General features: G+C 38.0%; 1 protein-coding gene across 1 annotated transcript; it reads left to right on the top strand.

Moving 5' to 3' along the window:
• The first annotated feature begins 15,911 nt into the window (after positions 1-15,911).
• On the top strand, positions 15,912-16,865 carry OR52L2 (olfactory receptor family 52 subfamily L member 2). Its single transcript, NM_001391423.1, has one exon. The coding sequence runs from the start codon at positions 15,912-15,914 to the stop codon at positions 16,863-16,865; it is 954 nt and encodes a 317-aa protein (NP_001378352.1).
• Positions 16,866-19,232: the final 2,367 nt, after the last annotated feature.

Below are 19,232 nucleotides of genomic sequence, written 5' to 3'. Positions count from 1 at the left end.
GGAAAGTCAACACACAAAAATCAGTTGTATTTCTATACAGTAATCACAAACAATATGAAAAGAAACTAAGAAAACTGTCTCATTTACTATAGCATCAAAAAGAATAAAATACTTAGAAATAAACAAGCAGGGATATGAAGGATTTGTACCTTGAAAACTACAAAACGTTGCTGATAGAAATTAAAAACACAAATAAATGGTAATATATCCCAATTTCATGGACTGGAAAAGTTACTATTGTCAAGATGTCGATACTACTTAATAAGAGTCTGCAGATTATTGAAATTCTTATAACATCTCAGTAGTATTTTTTGCAGAATTAGAACAACCCATTCTAAAGTTCATATGTAATCTCAAGGGACCCAGAATAGCCAAATAATCTTGATAAAGAACAAAGTTGGAGGTCTCACACTTCCTGAATTCAAAATTTACTGCAAAGCCACAGTAATCCAAAGAATGTGGTACTACTGTAAAGACAGACACTTGGATCATGGAATAAAATAGAAAGCCTGGATAAATCCTCATCTATATGGTCAGTTGAGTTTTTACAAGGGTGCTGAGATCATAGAATGGAAAACAGACAGTCTTTTCACCAAATGGTATTGGGAAAACTGTACATACATATGCAAAAGAATAAAGTTGAACCCTTTCCTTACACCATATACAAAAATCCACTCAAAATAGATCAAAGATCTAAATGTAAGAGCTGAATCTAAAGCCGCTGGAAGAAAACACATGGGAAAAACTTCATGACACTGGATTTTGCAATGATTTCTTGGATAAGACACCAAAAACTCAAACAAAAACCAGAAAAACAGATAAATTGGACTACATGAAAATTAAAACCTTCTGTGCATCAAAGGAAACAATCAACATAGTGAAAAAGCAACACACAATATGGGAGGAAATACATGCAAATCATTTACCTGATAAGGGATTAATATTCAGAATACATAAAGAATGCCTACAGTTCAACAACAAAAAACCAACAATCCAATTAAAAAGTTAGCAGATGACTTGAATAGACATTCTTCCAAAGAACATACACAGATGACCAATAAGTGAAAAGATATTCAACACCACTAATCATTAGAGAAGTGTAAGTCAAAACCACAATGAGATACCACCTCACACCCACTAGGATGACTGTTATAAAATTTTTTTTAAAAACTTGGAAAAGAACAAATGTTTTCAAGGATGTGGAGAAATTAGAACTCTTGAACATCCTTGGTGGGCATGTAAAATGGTACAACTTCTCTGGAAAACAATATGGTAGTTCCTCAAAATATTAAAAACAGAATTATTATATGATCCAGCAATTCCACGTCTGAGTGTATACCCCAAAGAATTGAAAGCAAGGACTTGAAGAGATCTTTGTACACCCATGTTCACAGCAGCATTATTCTTGATAGCCAAAATGTAAAAGCTACTCAAGTGTCCATGAATGGATGGATGGATAAGCAAAATGTGGTATATACATACATGAAATATTATTTAGCTTTAAAAGGAAGGAAATTCTGACACATGCTACACCATGAATGAAACTTGAGGACGTTATGCTAAATGAAATGTCGGTCACAGAAAGATAGATGCTGTATTATTCCATCTACATGAAGTACCTTAAGTAGTCAAACTCACGGAGACAGAAAGGAGAATGGTGGTTGCCAGGGATTGGGGAAGAGGGATTTGGGAGTTATTGCTTAATAGGTACAAAGTTTGTCTTTCAAGATGAAAGGTGTTCTGTGGATGATGGTGGTGATGGTAGCACAATGTAAAGTTACTTAATGCCACTGAACTATACATTTAAAAATGATTAAGAGGGTGAATTTTTATGTTATATGTATTTCACCACAATTAAAATAAAAAATCTACTTGAACAGTATGCTTTGGGAATCCTTGCCTATCTAAGAATTCCTTTTGTTATTTTTGTCTGTGAATAACACCCTGCTTTGTCAAATACCTAGGTATCAATATTTTCTTTCTCAAATCTCTGACTTTGTATGATTTAACGGCATGACATATAAATTCTAGGCTGCACTTCTCATGACTTTTGAGAAGAATAAATGCCATGTCACTTATTAATTATAACAAGCATATGTTACCCATGAAATTGATATAAAAATATAGGAAAAACAAAGCAAAAGAAATTTTAGGAAATAATATGAAGAAAAAATAACTATAAATCAAGAACCCACCAGCCAAAGATACTGATAATGAATTTTTCAGCATTTTAAGTTTTCTATATTTTTCTTTGCAGTCACACAGTTAAAATTTTATATAAATAGAATTATGCATCCTGTGCTTTTTCTTATCATGATACATACAAAGGTCCCAATTCATTGGGAATTTAAAAGCATTATAATTCTATAATCATTGTTTTCAATGGCTATATTAGATTTCATCATATGGATTTATAACACTTTCTCCAATTTTTGTTTGGTTTTACACACTGTTTGTATATTTTTAGGGATAGCTATATTTACCTGTAAAAATAAGATTTATACTATTTTCTGTTCATCCTTTTTTTCTATATTTTTGGACTTAAAGTGGAGGCTGTAACCAAGTATTTATGGACAGTCTTTATAGTCATCTGTGAATTTCCTTAATTTATACATAAAAAATCCTGTCTTTGTTGTTGTTGTAATATTATTATTATTATTTTTCTGGGAGAGTTGATCTGTTTAGGTTTCATCAAATTATCAAAACATTTCACTCTCCCAATAAGAAACACAGCAAATCATTCTTTACGTAAAATTTTGACCAATATTCACTTCTCTGAGCCTTTAAATTTTAAATGGTTGACCTTTTGGTTTTGTGACATAATTTATTTATATGGAATGAATTTTGCTGTTAATGAAAAGTATATAAAGAAATTGACCTTAAATAATTACACAATGGTTTCTATATTTTGACCCAACTTATTATTGTACCCTCTTTGTCACATATATACTTTTTATATGTATAAAATTCTATTTCTGGGCAATTTGTTGTTTTATATTTCTTTCTGGTTATTTTTGTGCCAATATAAAACTGAGTTAAATATTCTAATTTTACAATAAATTTAATATACAACAGGACTATATTACTCTTATTCTCTTCAATTTTAAGCTCTTTTCAGATTTATTTTTCCAGATCAACCTTAGAATTCCTGCACTGAGTTCTAAAATAGCACAATATTGGTTGGGATTTTGTTAAATTCACAGATTAATTTTGAAAAAAAAAAGAGATGATATCTTTATACTATCAAGTCTTTTCATTTAGTAATGAAGACACTCTCTTCCCTTATTTAAATGTTTAAAAAAATCTCTTAGCAAAATTCTGTACTTCTTCACTCTTCTTCTTATGAATTTTAGCAGTTTGGGATGCATTTAGTGAATATGATTTTTCTGCATTATTTATTCCATTGTATGTTTCTAGCATATGGAAGCCCATTAAATTGATCTTTTTTAGTGTTATCATATTAGCTTTTGTTATTTCATCTACTTTGATAAAGTCTTGTCACTTTTAAATATTTTTTTATTTTTTCCCCTGTATTATCATAACAACCAATTGTCCGTTGGTAGTAAAGTGGTAAATATTTTGCATTTATTATTTTATATATTGCAACCGCATTTTTGTTGTTGTTGTTATTTTATCTTGTATATCATCCACTTTCCTAAACCGTTGTCAATTCTTACAATTTTCCCATTGATACTCTCTCTGGTATTTTTAGGTAGACCAAAAAGTTCCTTCAAAATATTGATGTTTTCCCTCTTTACAAATAACAACATCTCTTAACTTTTGTTTTATATAGCAATGAAGTGAAGGGAAATTCATGATCAGTGTAAAATAATTATGAAGGCCAATATCTTTAATTATTTGTTTGAATTTGTTGGAAATTCAGCTATAATTTTCATTAAATATTATGTCTTTTGTATTTAGAGTTATATGTCTTTTATCAGATGTAAAGGAGGAGTTTCTTGTTTTTAATTTGTATTTTATATAATACTAATGATTCTTGAAATTACCTTTTCTTCCAGGAATCTTGGATTTAGAATTTACTATTCTAAAGCTCTTCGTTTATCATTTATTCAGTGCACTTTTACTGAGTCTCTTATGTGACAGAAATGCATACTTTTGTTCCCGGCTTTTGAATGCATTGTTTTATTATGTTTTGTTCACATGGTCTGCTGACTGGAAAGTCCCATCCTTTTGAGGGTGTCCCATCATCTTAGAGCTCAGAATCATTTCTCTCCTATTTCCTGATCACAGACCTTAGTCTCTAAAAAGTGAAGACCCTGAGAGACAGGAGGCACTAAAGGTGAAGGATCAAACAAGGAAAGCCAACCATGGAAGCCAAGACATGGCCTATGATCAAATTCAGAGATCAGGACAGAATTACAGGAACATGGGACACATCCATCCCCTCACCTCTCAGGATGCAGGTCATTGACTGGCTTACTTACTATTTCAGGAGGGGTTTGGAAGAGGCTCTCAGGCTGCAATGCCTTCTTTTCTCCTGGCTTCAGCTGCCTGTGTTCAGCCTTTTGTTGTTCAGAGCAGATGCCTGACTTTGCTTGACATCCCTGGAGTTTGAGGTTTTAGAATAAGTTAGATCCCTGGAATGCCCTGCTTTGATGTGCTGTTCTAGAAACACTCCCTACTCTATTTCAAGCATCCTCCAGGGTCCAAAGTGATTTCTGGAGCAGATTCATTCAACCCTAATCCCAGTGGCATCCCAGCAGATGGACATATTTCCACTCCAGACTCTCCAGAGCTTAATTTAGCCTTCTGTGATGAATAATGTCACTCATTATAGGACAGTTCTGAAGTATCCCATCCCCAAATATATCTTTCCTTCATATCTCTATCTGATGTTTTGAGGGAGACGAAGGACAGCTGACTTCTGCCTTTCCCACAGTCCTTCTGATAGGAGCTATTTCTTTTGGTTACTATGACTTCAAGTCTTCCAATATCTCTGGTCTGACACCTCTCAGTAGACTTAAGTTTATTTCCCCTTGTCTCAGAATGGCTATTATCCCCATGTCTGACTCTTCAAAACTAGCCCTTTCTATTCCATTCCCCTTAACTTCTCCCCTTCAGATCACACGTTGCTGCAAGCTAACCTGAGAGGTTGCAGATACTTACCAATCCCATTAAATCTTCACAGTCAGCTGAGGCATTCACAGGGGCAGTGCCCTTGCCCAGCTGGACATCATGATAGTAAGCCCCACTTGGCCACAGATATACCAGCTGACCTGTCCAGTACCCCAAACTGAGCTGACTTACAAAGGTCTTTCCCTGCTGAGGCAAACCTATAAAGTACAGAAAAGGAGATTGCTTACTCCAATTTGCAGATACCAATGCAAGGATATGAGGATCCCGAGGAATCAGGTAAACACAGCACCATCAAAGGAATCTAATGAAGCTCCAATGACTGACCTTAAAAAAATGGTGTTATATGAACTGTCTGTCGAAAAATCCAGAATAATCCTTTTAAAGAAGTTCAGTGAGCTACAAGAACACACAGACAAACAACTAAAATTGGGTTAACAGTGCATGAACAAAATGAGAATTTCAACAAAGAAGTAGAAATGTTAAAAATAATACAGAAATATTTTCTTCCCTTCCCTTTTTATTCTTCTGTTTAGTAAGGAGAAAAGAATCACACTGTGAATCTGATGGGTTTTACTTTAACTTCATCACCACAAATCTCCAAGAGATATTCTATAATATCTGTGACTGGAATAATCATCACTCAGAAATTCTCAGTACACTGGAGGGTTAAGAAGGAATAAGATTATGTATGATGTTGATCTAATTAGTTAAGACTGTGTTGATCTTACTACATTCTAAACACTGTGTGAGACACCACATTGATGGGGAACAAAATCAACATGGATCTAACTCTCATGTAGCTAACAGTCCAGTTCATGTGCAGCCTGGAGTAGGCCATTCTATGAAAACTGGTTTTATTTTATGAAAAGTGGAAGTGATGGATAGTATAATCTAATATAATTACTAATGGAATCTTGATGAGGGTATGCAGCTTAACTACTTTATTCACCTTTTATCCCTGTGACTAATCTAGTGCTGGACACATAGTTGATAATAAAAAATAAATGGTTATTGAGTAGGGACTGGCCTAGTGGCATAGTGGTTAAGTTCATGCACTCTGCTTTGGCAGCCCAGGGTTCGTGGGTTTAGGTACTGGGCATGGACCTATGCACCGCTTATCAAGCCATGCTGTGGTGGCCTCCCACATACAAAATAGAAGAAGATTGCCATAGGTGTTAGCTCCATGACAATCTTGCTCAAGAAAAAAGGGGAAGATTGGAAACAGATGTTAGCTCAAGACCAATCTTCCTCACCAAAAAAAAAAGTTACTGAACAACTGATATTACATATGGTAAATTAGCTTCCCAAATCATGCAGATATTAAATAGCAGAGTTGAATTCAGGATGATATAAACAGAAGGAAATATTAGAGTTTCATTGAGAAATTCTGGAAAGGTTCAATGTAACATTTAAGATATTGAAAGTGGTATAAATTTACAGGTTAAAGGATGCTTTGTGTACTCAAGTAGAAGATACAGACTTGAGTTTCAAGTCAGTTTCAAGTCCTGCCCTCCCCCCCCCGCCCCCCCCACAGCTCAACTGCTAGCACCCAGCAGCACCTTAACATAAGGTGGTTCTCATGAAATCCAGTTCATCAGCCACTGGGTCCCAGTATCCCAAGCTACTACTGTTCCCAGCTGGCTTGGAGAAGGGAGTGAAGTAGTGTGAGGAATAGACTCATACAACCTGTACCATTTTTACTGAGTCTCCAGTGTACCTAACATTGTGATAGACAAGAGGTCTTTGCATATTCCTCTGACAGGAGAGCCCCATCATCTCCAATATAGCCATATGGGAGCTCAGCCTCATCTCTCGGGCTTTGTTTATAGATACAGCTACTAACTCCTACAAAGTGAAGAGCCTGAAGGAAGGTAAAGAAAGGCAAATTGAGAAATCCAAGGATAGTGAGCTAGATACACAAACCAGGGAGAATCCTAGGGAGGTGGGTAGATGGCCTCCATTCATTTCCCTCCCAGAGACCATGTCATTGTCTAGTTTACTTACTACTTGAGGAGCAACCATGAAGATGCCCTCAGGCTGGCACTTCCTTCTGAGCTTCTTCCCATCTCCTGGCTGTTGCTGCCTGTGCCTGGACTTTTGGTGTTCCCAGCAGATCTATGCCTCTCCCTACCATTCTTTGGGTTTTGGTTATAAATCGTGGCTGTGAAATGACCTGATCTCTGTTTGACCCTCCCTGGACCTAGCTCAGGGCACTCCTCAGTCTCATTCAACCACTCCCAGGTAGCTTATTGTCTCGTTCCAGCAGGAGGGGCTTCCTATGACTTTGGAGGCTTTTCTTGGTCACTCTGGGAAGAGTCCTATTCAAACCTAGTCTCAGGAGGCAGGTCCACCAGATGGATGTCTCTGCCAGCTTGAACGGTTGGAAGAGATGTGTTCTTTCTATCTATGCTTGGTTTCCTCCCCACTCACTCTGGCAGTTACAGTCACTTCTTAATAATCACTGTGCTATGCAAACTGCCACTAGAAAAACCGCTGCACTTATGGAAAAATGGAGTAAGGAGCACAGTGCTCAAAAACGTCATCAATGACACATAAAAAAGAAAATTTATACAAACAGTTTCTGAGTTTTACACATTAAATGATTAAGAAAAATACAAAACCTACAATGAGTACAACATTTTCCTTTGAAAAAGACTTGAAGTTTGCTACTGGAAGTGAGCAGAAAGGTTGCAGCTCATGAGTTACTGTGAAGTGGGTGAAGGACATTTACTTGAAATCATATGGAAAGTTGGGACGTGAACGAAGGTAGCTTCCAGATATTAGGGGGTGTGTGTGTGTTCTGCATATTCCCATGCAGCTTGTTTTCAGCTTAATGCAGTTTTCTGCATTCAACCAGTGTTTGTAGGAGACAAAATTGCACAAAAGCAAATGTGAAATTCAGCTATCCTCAAATTGTTTTGTAATATATCATTGGTTTTGGAACATGTTTGTATGTTCAGACCAAGTGACAGATCAGCACTGACTGTATCTCCTGTTTCCTGTGTTAACAGTCTTCCTCTCCCCTGTATCATGAACCTTAATATGTGAAGATTCCAAGGACCATCAGCTTCAAAAAATATCTCTGTTCCACATACTTCTTCCTAGATATTTCCACGATACTTCCCGGGTGTAGCCCTGTATCCTCAGGATCTGCCTTTCACTGATCCATCATCTTGTAAGAGTCATCTTTGTATACTGTCTTCAACTCCTCATCTTTTTAATTCATGGCCACCAAAATCTGTCCTATCACCACATTGAAATTGTTCTTGCTAATGTCTTCCATACTACATAATTGAATGAACACTGAATTAGAGTCCCACTAGAGAACAGATGGGCCACTCAAATTAGAATAATTTGAGAAGGGATTATTTACAAATGAACTATTCATAGGGTGTGGTCACTAAGAAATTCTAAGTGATAGCGTAGTTATATAGAGCTAGTAACAGCACTTGCCACCATCTCTAGACATGAAGGAATGAGTGACAGAAATTCTCAAGTAGAGAGTTGGCATAGAGAAAGTTACTTTGTAAGGAGATTTTGTTTGATGTTATTGAATTTATTCTATTATTTCAAGTGTGAGTTATGTTTGTTAACTTTAATCTACTATTTCCCCTTGATTTTGCTCAAATAAATGGTTCTATTTGGGGGACCTGCCTGGTGGTGTAGTAGTTAAGTTTTCTTGCTCTTCTTTGGCAGCCCAAGGTTCACGGGTTGGGATCCTGGGTATGGACCTACACATTGCTCATCAAGCTGTGCTTTGGTGGCAACCCACGCACAAAATAGAGGAATATTGGCACAGATGTTAGCTTAGTGACAATCTTCCTCAAGCAAAAAGAAGATTGGCAACAGATGTTAACTCAGGGCCAATCTTTTCCACCAAAAAAAAAAAAAAAAAAAGAAAAAGCCTGTAATGGTATTAAAGAAAAATAGCAGTGGACAGGATGACCAAATGGAAGTTGATTTTATTCTGATCCTATTGCTGATTATGGGGAAGAGTGCACAGATGAAGTCTGAATACTGTGTTCTGCTAAAACAGAAGGCAGTGTTGGGCTGGGGTAAAGTGTCAGGTGGAATGGGTTTAATCCCTAGGATGACCTAGTGGAAAAGTACTGAAGGACTTTATTGGGAAGTTGATCAATGGTATGTGTCAAACACATTGAATTATTCCTGAGATTGCAAATGTTTTTGTCTTTGATTAGGTGATCTGTGTTGCTAATTGGTGCTTTTAAAAGTTAGGCTCCTACTGTCCATAGGGATTGGGAGATGGAATGTCACTTCCTTTGGTGTTTATATTTCAAGAGACAGTTCTTAGTTTCTTGAGAAAGACATTCCTAGGTTATAAAAGAGGCAAGAGGTTAGAAGAAGCTGTATACACACTGCAAAGGGGCAGAGAACGAATTTTACAATTACAAGTTTTCTCAAGGAAATGCTTTAAGAAAACAGAAGGCCAGGGGCCTGTAGTCAGGAAGAAACCTGTCTAAAGGTTAGCCATCTTAGTCTCTGGTTGATTGTTTTTCTTTCTAATAGGCAATCTCAGAATGTTGCTGTATTTATTTGACGCAACCTGTTGTAGGGGATGTGCTAAAAGCTTGATTTATCATTGAGCTTGTTTCTCATGCCTCATGGGGCATGGTAGTTTATTTACCATGTGTGTCACTGCCCTGTTTTCTGAACTAATCTCCAATATTCTGGAACACTCACTACTGGTGCTTGACTTTTGTTCCACTTCTTGGTCCGAGAGTTTATGTGCACAAGGACAGACCTGCCTGGTAACTCCTACTGTACTAATCATTAATCACCAGGTTCGTTTTCTCCTGCTTCTCTTAGTATCAGACATTTCTGAGTGTGAATCAACATTAATTTTGTAGCAGTCCTTTCCATGAACCTTTTGGGCTTCCATTCTTTTCCATAATTCCATCACAGTTGTCCTTCATCTTTTGGAGTTTCCTCACATTTTATGTTTCATAAATGGCTCTCCATTTGTTTTTTATGATGTTATGGATTGATTTACTATTGAATATCTTGTAGTATTGCTAGGTTTTGGACTGAGAGGAGGAAGCTGCAGTGAGTGCTGAGTTTGTCATGGTGATTCAGAGATCTTTGGAACTTATTTACTCTTTGGAATTTTTGAGACTTTCTTCATGGCTCAATATTTTGTCATTTCTGAAAATAATACATGAAAAGAACATGATGTGTATTGTCTGTTTTTACTGAGAGTGAGCAATCAACATCCATTCAAATTCATCTTTCTACAACTTTCCATGATTACAGAGATAAGAAAGCTAAATTACTCAACTTTTGAGAATTTCTTGCAACTAGAGATGAACATCAGACTCATTTCTGACCAACTAGATGTAAAAGTCTATTGAGGCTCCCTTTCCATTTCTTCCTTCTTATTGTCTGGATCATGGAGTTGAATGTGGAGGATGGTAGCCATAGTTTAGGATAGTGCTGCAGAAAGTAGAACCATCCTGGTCTATTGATGGCAGAACAGAGTTGCCTTAACAGCTCTGAAATGCCTGATTCTGTGTGTGTATGTATGTAAGGTAGATAAATTTGGTTAAGCCACTATAATCTAGTGTCTCTTATTCACAGCTAAACACAATCTTACTTGATTGTTTACTAAGATTAGGGAGGCACATTTTCCCTCTTCTTGATGTTTTGATCTTGTTCAGGCCAATCTGTTGTCATAACACTCCTGGCTTCTGTTCATCCTTCACTTACTCTCCAGAGTAGAAAGAGTGTCTTTATATGAGTGGTTAATGTAAAGGCAAAGAAGGCATGTAGAGCTCAGTGCCTTTCTCTCTTCTTGTCTCTGGAACATGTGTCTCTTTGGCTCTCAGCCATGAGGTAAGTCCAATTGTAAAGATCCTGTGTCTGAGGGTCCTATGTCTCTGCAGTTTTGAAGATAAGTTTGTTTTAAAAGACTACTTGCATTTGGTTAATTGACAGACTATTTTGAACAAGAGGTTATAAAATATTATAATTTGGGCATTCAAAATACATGTTTAGACACAAAAATTCCCAAGAAAATACTAGAAACAAAATTCAGCAATATATAAAAATGATTATACATCATAATCAAATGCGATTTATCTCAGAAATGCAGGATTTCTTTAATATCCAAGAATCAATTAATGTAATATATTCTATCAATAGAATTAAAAAAAAAGTTATAATTTCAATATATAGAATAAGCATTTGAAAAAAATCTAACACTCCTTCAAGACAAAAATACTTACCAAGTAGGAATAGATGGGAACTTCCTCAGGCTCATAAAAGGTGTCTACAAAATTCCATAATTAACAACATACTTAATGATGAAAGACTGAAAGTTTTCCCTCTAAGATCAAGAATAAGATAAACATGATGTTCTCTCCACTTCTGTTCAACATCATACTGAGGTTCTAGCCAGGGAAAAGGCAAAAAACTGAAATAAAAAACATTCTGATTGGAAAGAAAGGAGTAAAACTATCTCTATTTGCAGATGACATGATCTTGTATGTAGAAGACCCCCAGGGAATCCACCAAAAAAACTATTATAGCTAATAAATGAGGCTCTCAGGCTGCAATGCCTTCCGGAGCTGCTTCTGCTCTCCTGGCTTCAGCTGCTTGTGTTCAGCCTTTTGTTGTTCAGAGCAGATCCCTGACTTTGCTTGACCTCCTTGGAATTTGGGGTTTTAGAATAAGTTAGATCCCTGAGATGCCCTGCTTTGGTGTGCTGTTCTAGAAGCTCTCCCCACTCTATTTCAAGCATCCTCCAGAGTCTAATGCTTTTTACACTGAAATGGGAAAAGTCCTCCAGTGCTGTCAGTGCTTAGCCAAGTAATTTCTGGGGCAGAGCCATTCAACCTTAATCCCAGGGGCATCCCAGCAGATTGGACAGGTTTGCATTCCAGACTCCCCAGGGCTTCAGTCACTCTTCTCTGATGAATAATGCCATTCATTACAGGACAGTTCTGAAGTATTCCATACCAAAATATATCTTCCCTTCATATCTCTTTGCAATGGTTTTGGGGAAGGCTGTAGACAGACAGCTTCTGCCTTTCCCATAGTTCCTGTGACAGGAGTTATTTTCTTTTGGCTACTATGGCTCCACGTCTCCAAACCTCTGGTCTAACACATCTTAGTAGTTTATTTCCCCTTGTCTCAGAGTAGCTGTTCTCCCCAGGTCTGACTCCTCAAAACCAAGCCTTTCTTTTCAATTGCCCTTAGCTTCCGCCCTTCGGAAAACACACCTTGCTGCAAACTAACCTGAGAATTTCAAATATTTACCAATCCCATTAAACCTTCATGGTCAACTCAGGCATTCACAGGGGCCTTTAGCATGTGTCTAGGTTGGCATCATAGTCATCACATATGATACATGTAGGAATCATTGATTTGCCTACTTTACCCAAGTCTTCCCAGAGTTAGCACTCATGTTTCATATCCTTGGAAAACTTTGGCTGCACTGACCTTGAATGATGTGTTTAGTTTCCTCTTTGGTATTCAGAGATTGCTGTGTAGCTCTTCTGGATATAAAATCCTGTTTATCACTGTTACTCCTAAGCTAGCACAAAAGGTTGTCATGGAGATTGAACTGGGGACTCAGGGTGCTTCTGCAGCTTGAGAGAGGACCATAGTAGAAACTTCCTGAGCCTGGGAGTTTTTTCCTTTTTCTAAATTCTCTCCATGTTGCTGAGTCTCTGTCAGCCTTGACTCAAGACTTTAAAGCATGCATTCTCAAAGACAGCCCAGGGCCAGGAAAACAGTGCCCTTGTACTGGAGATATCTTACTGATTGTTTATTTGTCTCAGATTTGACGCCTGAACTCTGCCTCTGGGTGTTTGATTTCTATTTCTCCCTCTCCTAGTAGCTCATCACAATGAACCCTCTATTTCTGTGCCCTTCCCTAGTTTCTCTCTGTCTATGTCCCTGTATCTCTCTTCTACCACTATCATAAAGTCTGTGCCACTGTTAAGGAGGAAATTAAGGAGAAAGAGACAGGCCACAGCCCGTAGAGGAGCCTCCCTTCTTCCAGTGACAGACACTGTGGCAGAACTGACCACTAGTGACCACAGCAGTCCTCATTTCTGACACACACTTAGAATTCTGTCATAACCTCTTTTGGCAGAGAGATTCATTGGGATTCCTTTTTCCATGAAGCACCCAGTGTATCACTTCGGGTGAGGAGCATGGAGGTTCGATCAGTCCATCTCCCATAGACACTCACTGTCTGCTATATCATTCCTATCCTTTAAGTTTAGTGTCTGTCTTGTCAAGTTCCCGTAGTTCCTGGTTGTTTTATGGACTCATCTTATTTTTAAGTAATTTTTAAGTAATCATATAGCTATTTATTTATTTAGCAAATGTTCCTGAGTTCCAATTAGATTCTGACACTTCTGGAATTTTCCCTGGGAATGCTGTCACAAGCAAGGCAAAGACCCTACTTATTCTTTAAGGACCGACACTGACAGGTTTTACAGTGCAAGGTATTCAGCGTAGTGACACGACTGGTAAAGTGATTTAATAGGAAAGAAAAGGAGACATGCATACTGCCTTACAGAATTTGAGGACAGCTTCATAGAAGGCAGGTTGCATGGACAGAATTTACATGAATAAATAGGAATCTACAGCTTTAGTTCTTTATTAATTGTCCTCTGCTTCCTGGTCAGAGAGCTAAATGTATCTTCCCTTTTAGGTTCATGGGAATAAAGTCCCTTTTGCTTTTCCTCTAAGAATCGCTGAGGGACCTCTTGTTTACTTTAGTAATTAAAAAGCAGCTTAAAAAGCAGCTCTAGGCTTTTCCTCTAGACTCACAGACTATGCAGCACAAAGAAGAGGCAGGTTATACTCAGGCACATGAATCTTCTTCACCCACTGTAGTTTGGCTTCATTTTCCACTGCTCTGCTGCTCCTATCAAAATGATGGGTGGCCTTCCAAAAGACGCACAGCTGTTTTCTGACTCCTTGGCTGAAAGGTGAGAATGGGCTGAAATTTGCAGTCGAATGGGAGTAGTTAAGAAAGAGAATTAATTTTTTCTCTATGTAAAATGTTAAGCACTGAAATGTGAGCTTTTGCAAGACTATGAGATTCTCTTGAAGGCCTCAATAAAAACATGTCACTGTTACCTGAAGTTATAAGTGAATTCAAATCTGAAAGGAAAACAAAGGCTGGGAGATATGTGTCCAACAGTCATTTCAGATTTCATAGCTGCCGTGTTCAGAGTTTTGGGGCCATATTGCAGTCATCATTGATTTATATAAAAGACATTCAGAGTGATCTATAGATGCATAATCCACAAGAACTGAATCATTCCTGACTCTTTTATATATATGTATTCTTGTGCATCCCTCCCTTATATAGAAAAATACAATTATTTCAGACTATGTCTGTCTTATAAGACAAACATACAGACACAAACATATCCGGTTTCAAGTGTTTTGTTTTAATGTTCGAAAGATGAATCACGTGGAGAAGGTAAAGTAGAGCACGTATATGATTGATACTTCTTGTTAACATGGGATTATCAGAAACGCTGAATCATCATCACGTCGTGATAAGAGACAGACATAGCAAAAATTTGAAACATAAGCAGATTGACGGAGACAAAGAAAAAGGAAAGAGAGCACTGATCTCATACTCAGTGATACTTTGTTATTAATAGTAACTGTAGTGATAACTATACCTGATTTAGGATAATTTATATAAGATAACCTTTGAAAACCTTGTATGCCAGTCTTAAATGTATGATTTTATTCATGGATTAAATTCATTAAAAGATTTTAACCTCAGAAGTGACATGACATCTATATTTTAGGAAAAACCCTCTGACTTCAGGATGGAGAATGGTTTGAAGGGTATAATGGCAAAGGCTGCAAGATCAAGGGAAACAATTGAGATGAGGGATACTGGGAGTGTGCACTAAGGTAGTGACATTGGGAGTTGAGAAAAATGAGTGGATGTAAAAGGAGTTAAAAGTAAAGTCAACAGGAACCGGTGAATAGATAAAAGGGATGAGAGATAAGAATGAATAAGGATTTCTTCCAAGTTTCGGTATTGCTTTTGGAGGGTAGATAGTGATGTAATGCACCAAGACATGGACGAGAAGGAGATCCATCAGATTTGAGAAGGACAGGTGAGTTAATTCAGTCTTCAATATGTTGAGTGTGTGGTATTGATATTTAGGAAGAAATGGAAAAAGTATTTGTGTTTCAGCAAGGTATTTGACTTAGAAAAGTAGATTTGTAAGAAATTAAAGTATACTCGTAGTTAAAACCATGCAAATGAATGAACTCCATCAGAGCTAAGGTACAGAATAGGGAATAGAGGAAAGGATGGAACTCTGGAATCAACAATAGATAAAGGCTGGTTGATGGAGAACGTGGTGGGACAAGGGACATAGGAGGAAGTACTGTAGAGTACTGTATCCTGGAAACTGAGGGAGACTCATTTAAAAAATAACAGATTGATTTATAGTGTTCAGTATGCCAAGAGGTAATAAAGACTATTCTTTCAAGTTGACATTCCAAACTCTAAGTAATTGAATGATAGAGTTTAAACAGCTCTCTAAAGGCAGCATATGCTTACTCTTATCTGTAAATGAAATTAGACTGGCCTAATTCATACGTGTGGATGTCTCATCTTTAAAAAACTGTATCTCAACAAAAGGAAATTTTCTTCCCTGTATGTAGCTTATTCCCTTATGTTGCAGTTTAAGCCTCTTTCCTCTTCTCATGAAGATGGTAGCCAGATCTGGAAAATGTGATAATGCAGGAAGAAAGCAGTCGTGATTTTGGTTTCTTTTCCCTCTTCAGTCTCTGAGCTATTGATGATGGCCCTTAGTAATTCCAGCTGGAGGCTACTCCAGCCTTCTTTTTTCCTGATTGGCATCCCAGGTTTGGAAGAAAGCCAGCACTGGATAGCATTGCCACTGTGTGTCCTTTACCTCCTCGCTCTAGTGGGCAATGTCACTATTATCTTCATCATCTGGACTGACCCATCCTTGCACCAGCCTATGTACCTCTTCCTGGCCATGCTATCTGGCATCGATCTGGTCCTGGCTTCCTCCACTGCACCCAAAACTCTTGCAGTGCTCCTGGCTCATGCCCATGAGATTGGGTACACTGTCTGTCTGATCCAGATGTTCTTCATCCATGCGTTCTCTTCCATGGAGTCAGGTGTACTTGTGGCCATGGCTCTGGATCGCTATGTAGCCATATGTCACCCTCTGCACCATTCCACCATCCTGCATCCAGGGCTCATAGGGCACATTGGCATGGCAGTGCTGGTGAGGGGATTCCTCCTCCTCCTCCCTTTCCCTATCCTGTTGCGGAGACTTGTCTTCTGCCAGACCACTGTCATAGGCCACGCCTATTGCGAACATATGGCTGTGGTAAAACTTGCCTGCTCAGAAACCACAGTGAACCGAGCATATGGATTGGCAGTGGCACTGCTTGTGGTTGGGCTAGATGTCCTGGTCATTGGTATTTCCTATGCCCTCATCCTCCAGGCAGTGCTGAAGGTACCGGGGGCTCAGGCCCGACTTAAGGCGTTTAGCACTTGTGGGTCTCATATTTGTGTCATCCTGGTCTTCTACATTCCTGGAATGTTCTCCTTCCTCACTCATCGCTTTGGCCACCATGTACCCCATCATGTCCATGTTCTTCTGGCCACACTCTACCTTCTTGTGCCACCTGCACTCAATCCTCTTGTCTATGGGGTGAAGACTCAGCAGATCCGCCAGCGAGTACTCAGGGTATTTTACATAATAGGATGGATCTGAACATGTCCCAATTATTTTCTTCAGAGTCTCATGAAAGACACTGCCAGAGGCCATGGTTGCTGTAGGCTATATGAACAGAGGCCATCCCACAGTAAAAAATCCTTCTAATCCTACTGGTCTTCTGTCAAAGAACACCCATAGGCACTTGACTCCATAGCTTATTGAGAAGTACCTGGATACCTGGATTTGCAAATATTTTCCCCATACTTTCTTTTGCTCCTGATCCTAATGTTTTTCTACTCCTTGTGATGGAGGGACTTGGGTATGGGAAAAATAGATGATAGCTGTGGATATGCTATCATCTGGCATTGGAATGGGAAGTCCCAAATTTTGCTTGCTTTTAATTTTAGAATGTCTTTAAAGACTGTGTGCTGTGAGCTCTACGTCACTGGGCTCGTGTGTAGCAATAGGGTCTCTCTCAAAGCAGTTGGGACAGCCACAATGTCAGAAAACACCTTTCATCACAGTATGAGTGCACTCGTGTGTAAAATAAACTTAAGTGGGGGAGGTACTTTAATAGGTCCTTAGCATAATGAGATATGATCTCTATTTTCAAAGAAGAAATATATATGTGTATAGCGGATTTCTTTTTAAAAAGGTCTGTTTGTATGTTTTAATTTTTTCACATTTTTGTTTAAAGAGAGAATAAGACCAAGTATTGAATATATGTATGTCTTGTAAATCTTAATTTGACAAACGAAAAGCAGTCATGTAATTATCAGTATCTAATAAACAGAAAATGTGCTAGAGTCTGGTATTGGTAAACATAGTTTTGTTAATAAATGTAGAAGCAAGTATACCACTTAAAAATGAATTTCTTTTTCTGAAATGTGGATATGGAGTAATGGCAATTAGAACCTCCAGTTTTACTAATAGGAACTGGGTAAAACTTACAAGAAGATTGTCACAATTGGTGTATTGCACCCGGTTTATTGGATGTTACCCTAAGATCTGGCTTAATTGTGTTGTGTTCCTAAAATGTAACACATTTTGCTCAGTAGTAGATTAAGCCAAGTCACTGCTACCTTGAGGTAGGATGCTCAAGTGATGAGAGGATCCTACTGGGATTCTGTAGTGGTAGAAGGGGTGGAGTGGATGGTTAGTTTTTCCAATTTCTTCTTTCTTTATAAATTTTACTGTTAATAAATTGTTTTCTGTTGCAGAGACTGAGAATTAAGTCTTTAATTTGGTTGGCATATGTGGGTGAATTAGGGAGGTGTGGTATTAGTTGTTCTCATTGCAGGAGGAATTACACATTCTCATCACCTTGGTTCTAGCTCTTGGGCTTAAACTCTGGTAAGCTGTCCTGGAGAAGCCCAGCCTATGGTCTATCCTGTCCATTGGCAAGCACTCTCTTGACTCTAGAGGCACTTAGTCTGAGTAGGTTATAAGAGGAAGCAGTGTGTTCTCTCCTTCCATTTACATCATTTCTGATGTTTGCAATGTGGATATGATGGTGGGATCTGAAGAAACTTCCTTTGGTCACAAGATGAAAATGTGTTTTTAAGTTGGCAGAACAACACTGTGGAAGAGGCTGTGTTCCTGATATACTCTGGGCCACCAATCCTGACTTAAACCCAAGCCAGAAATAAACTTGTATCTGATTTAAGCCAGTGTATTTTGGGGAATCTTTGTTGCAGCTGATTGACCTATTGCCTAAAAAGTGTGTTTTCCATCTCAGATCTTCCAAGTGGGATATGTATTCTGCCTGATGTATGCCTTTTAGATTCCTTTGAAAACGTTTGCAATTTTTGTTTATTTAAAATATATTTATTGTCATTCAAGTTTACTATCAGAAAATTAGTTATGCTATTTTATTCTTATATTTTATTTTCTACTGTGCCTCCAGTATATCGCCTATTTCATTTCTAGCAATGCTTATGTGTGCTGTCTCTATTTTCCTTGATCACCAATGTTAAGTGCTATAGATTTAATAAATGTGCTTTTTTTCTATATTCAGTCTTTTCTCTAATGGGTGTGTTTTTCTGCTCGTTTAGCTTGGTCCTTCCATTTTTCGCTAGTTTTCCTCCAATATTTGTAGATTCTTACTCTCATCTATCTGTTCATAGATGAGAATTAATCGATTTGGGTAGTTGGTGGGAGTTTCCTCAGAGGCGTGAAGGTCACAGCTCCTATGCCCTGATTGTAGGACTGCGAAGGTCATTGTGTGGGAATTTGTTAACAGGCAGAATTCCCCTCAGGCTGTCAAGAGGAAAATGAAGAGGTGAGCTGGGTTCCTTATTTCTTTGCTGAAATAGAGAAGCTTTCATACCAAGAACCAGAGATGCTACCATGTATTTTGCTGATCTCTGGAGCTGCTTTTCTATACTTTTTCTCTATGTCTATCTTGGAGAACTGACTCTGATT

The sequence above is a fragment of the Equus caballus genome, chromosome 7 (assembly GCF_041296265.1).
Source record: "Equus caballus isolate H_3958 breed thoroughbred chromosome 7, TB-T2T, whole genome shotgun sequence".
Lineage (NCBI taxonomy): Eukaryota > Metazoa > Chordata > Mammalia > Perissodactyla > Equidae > Equus > Equus caballus.
This window is presented reverse-complemented; position numbering and strand designations above follow the sequence as displayed.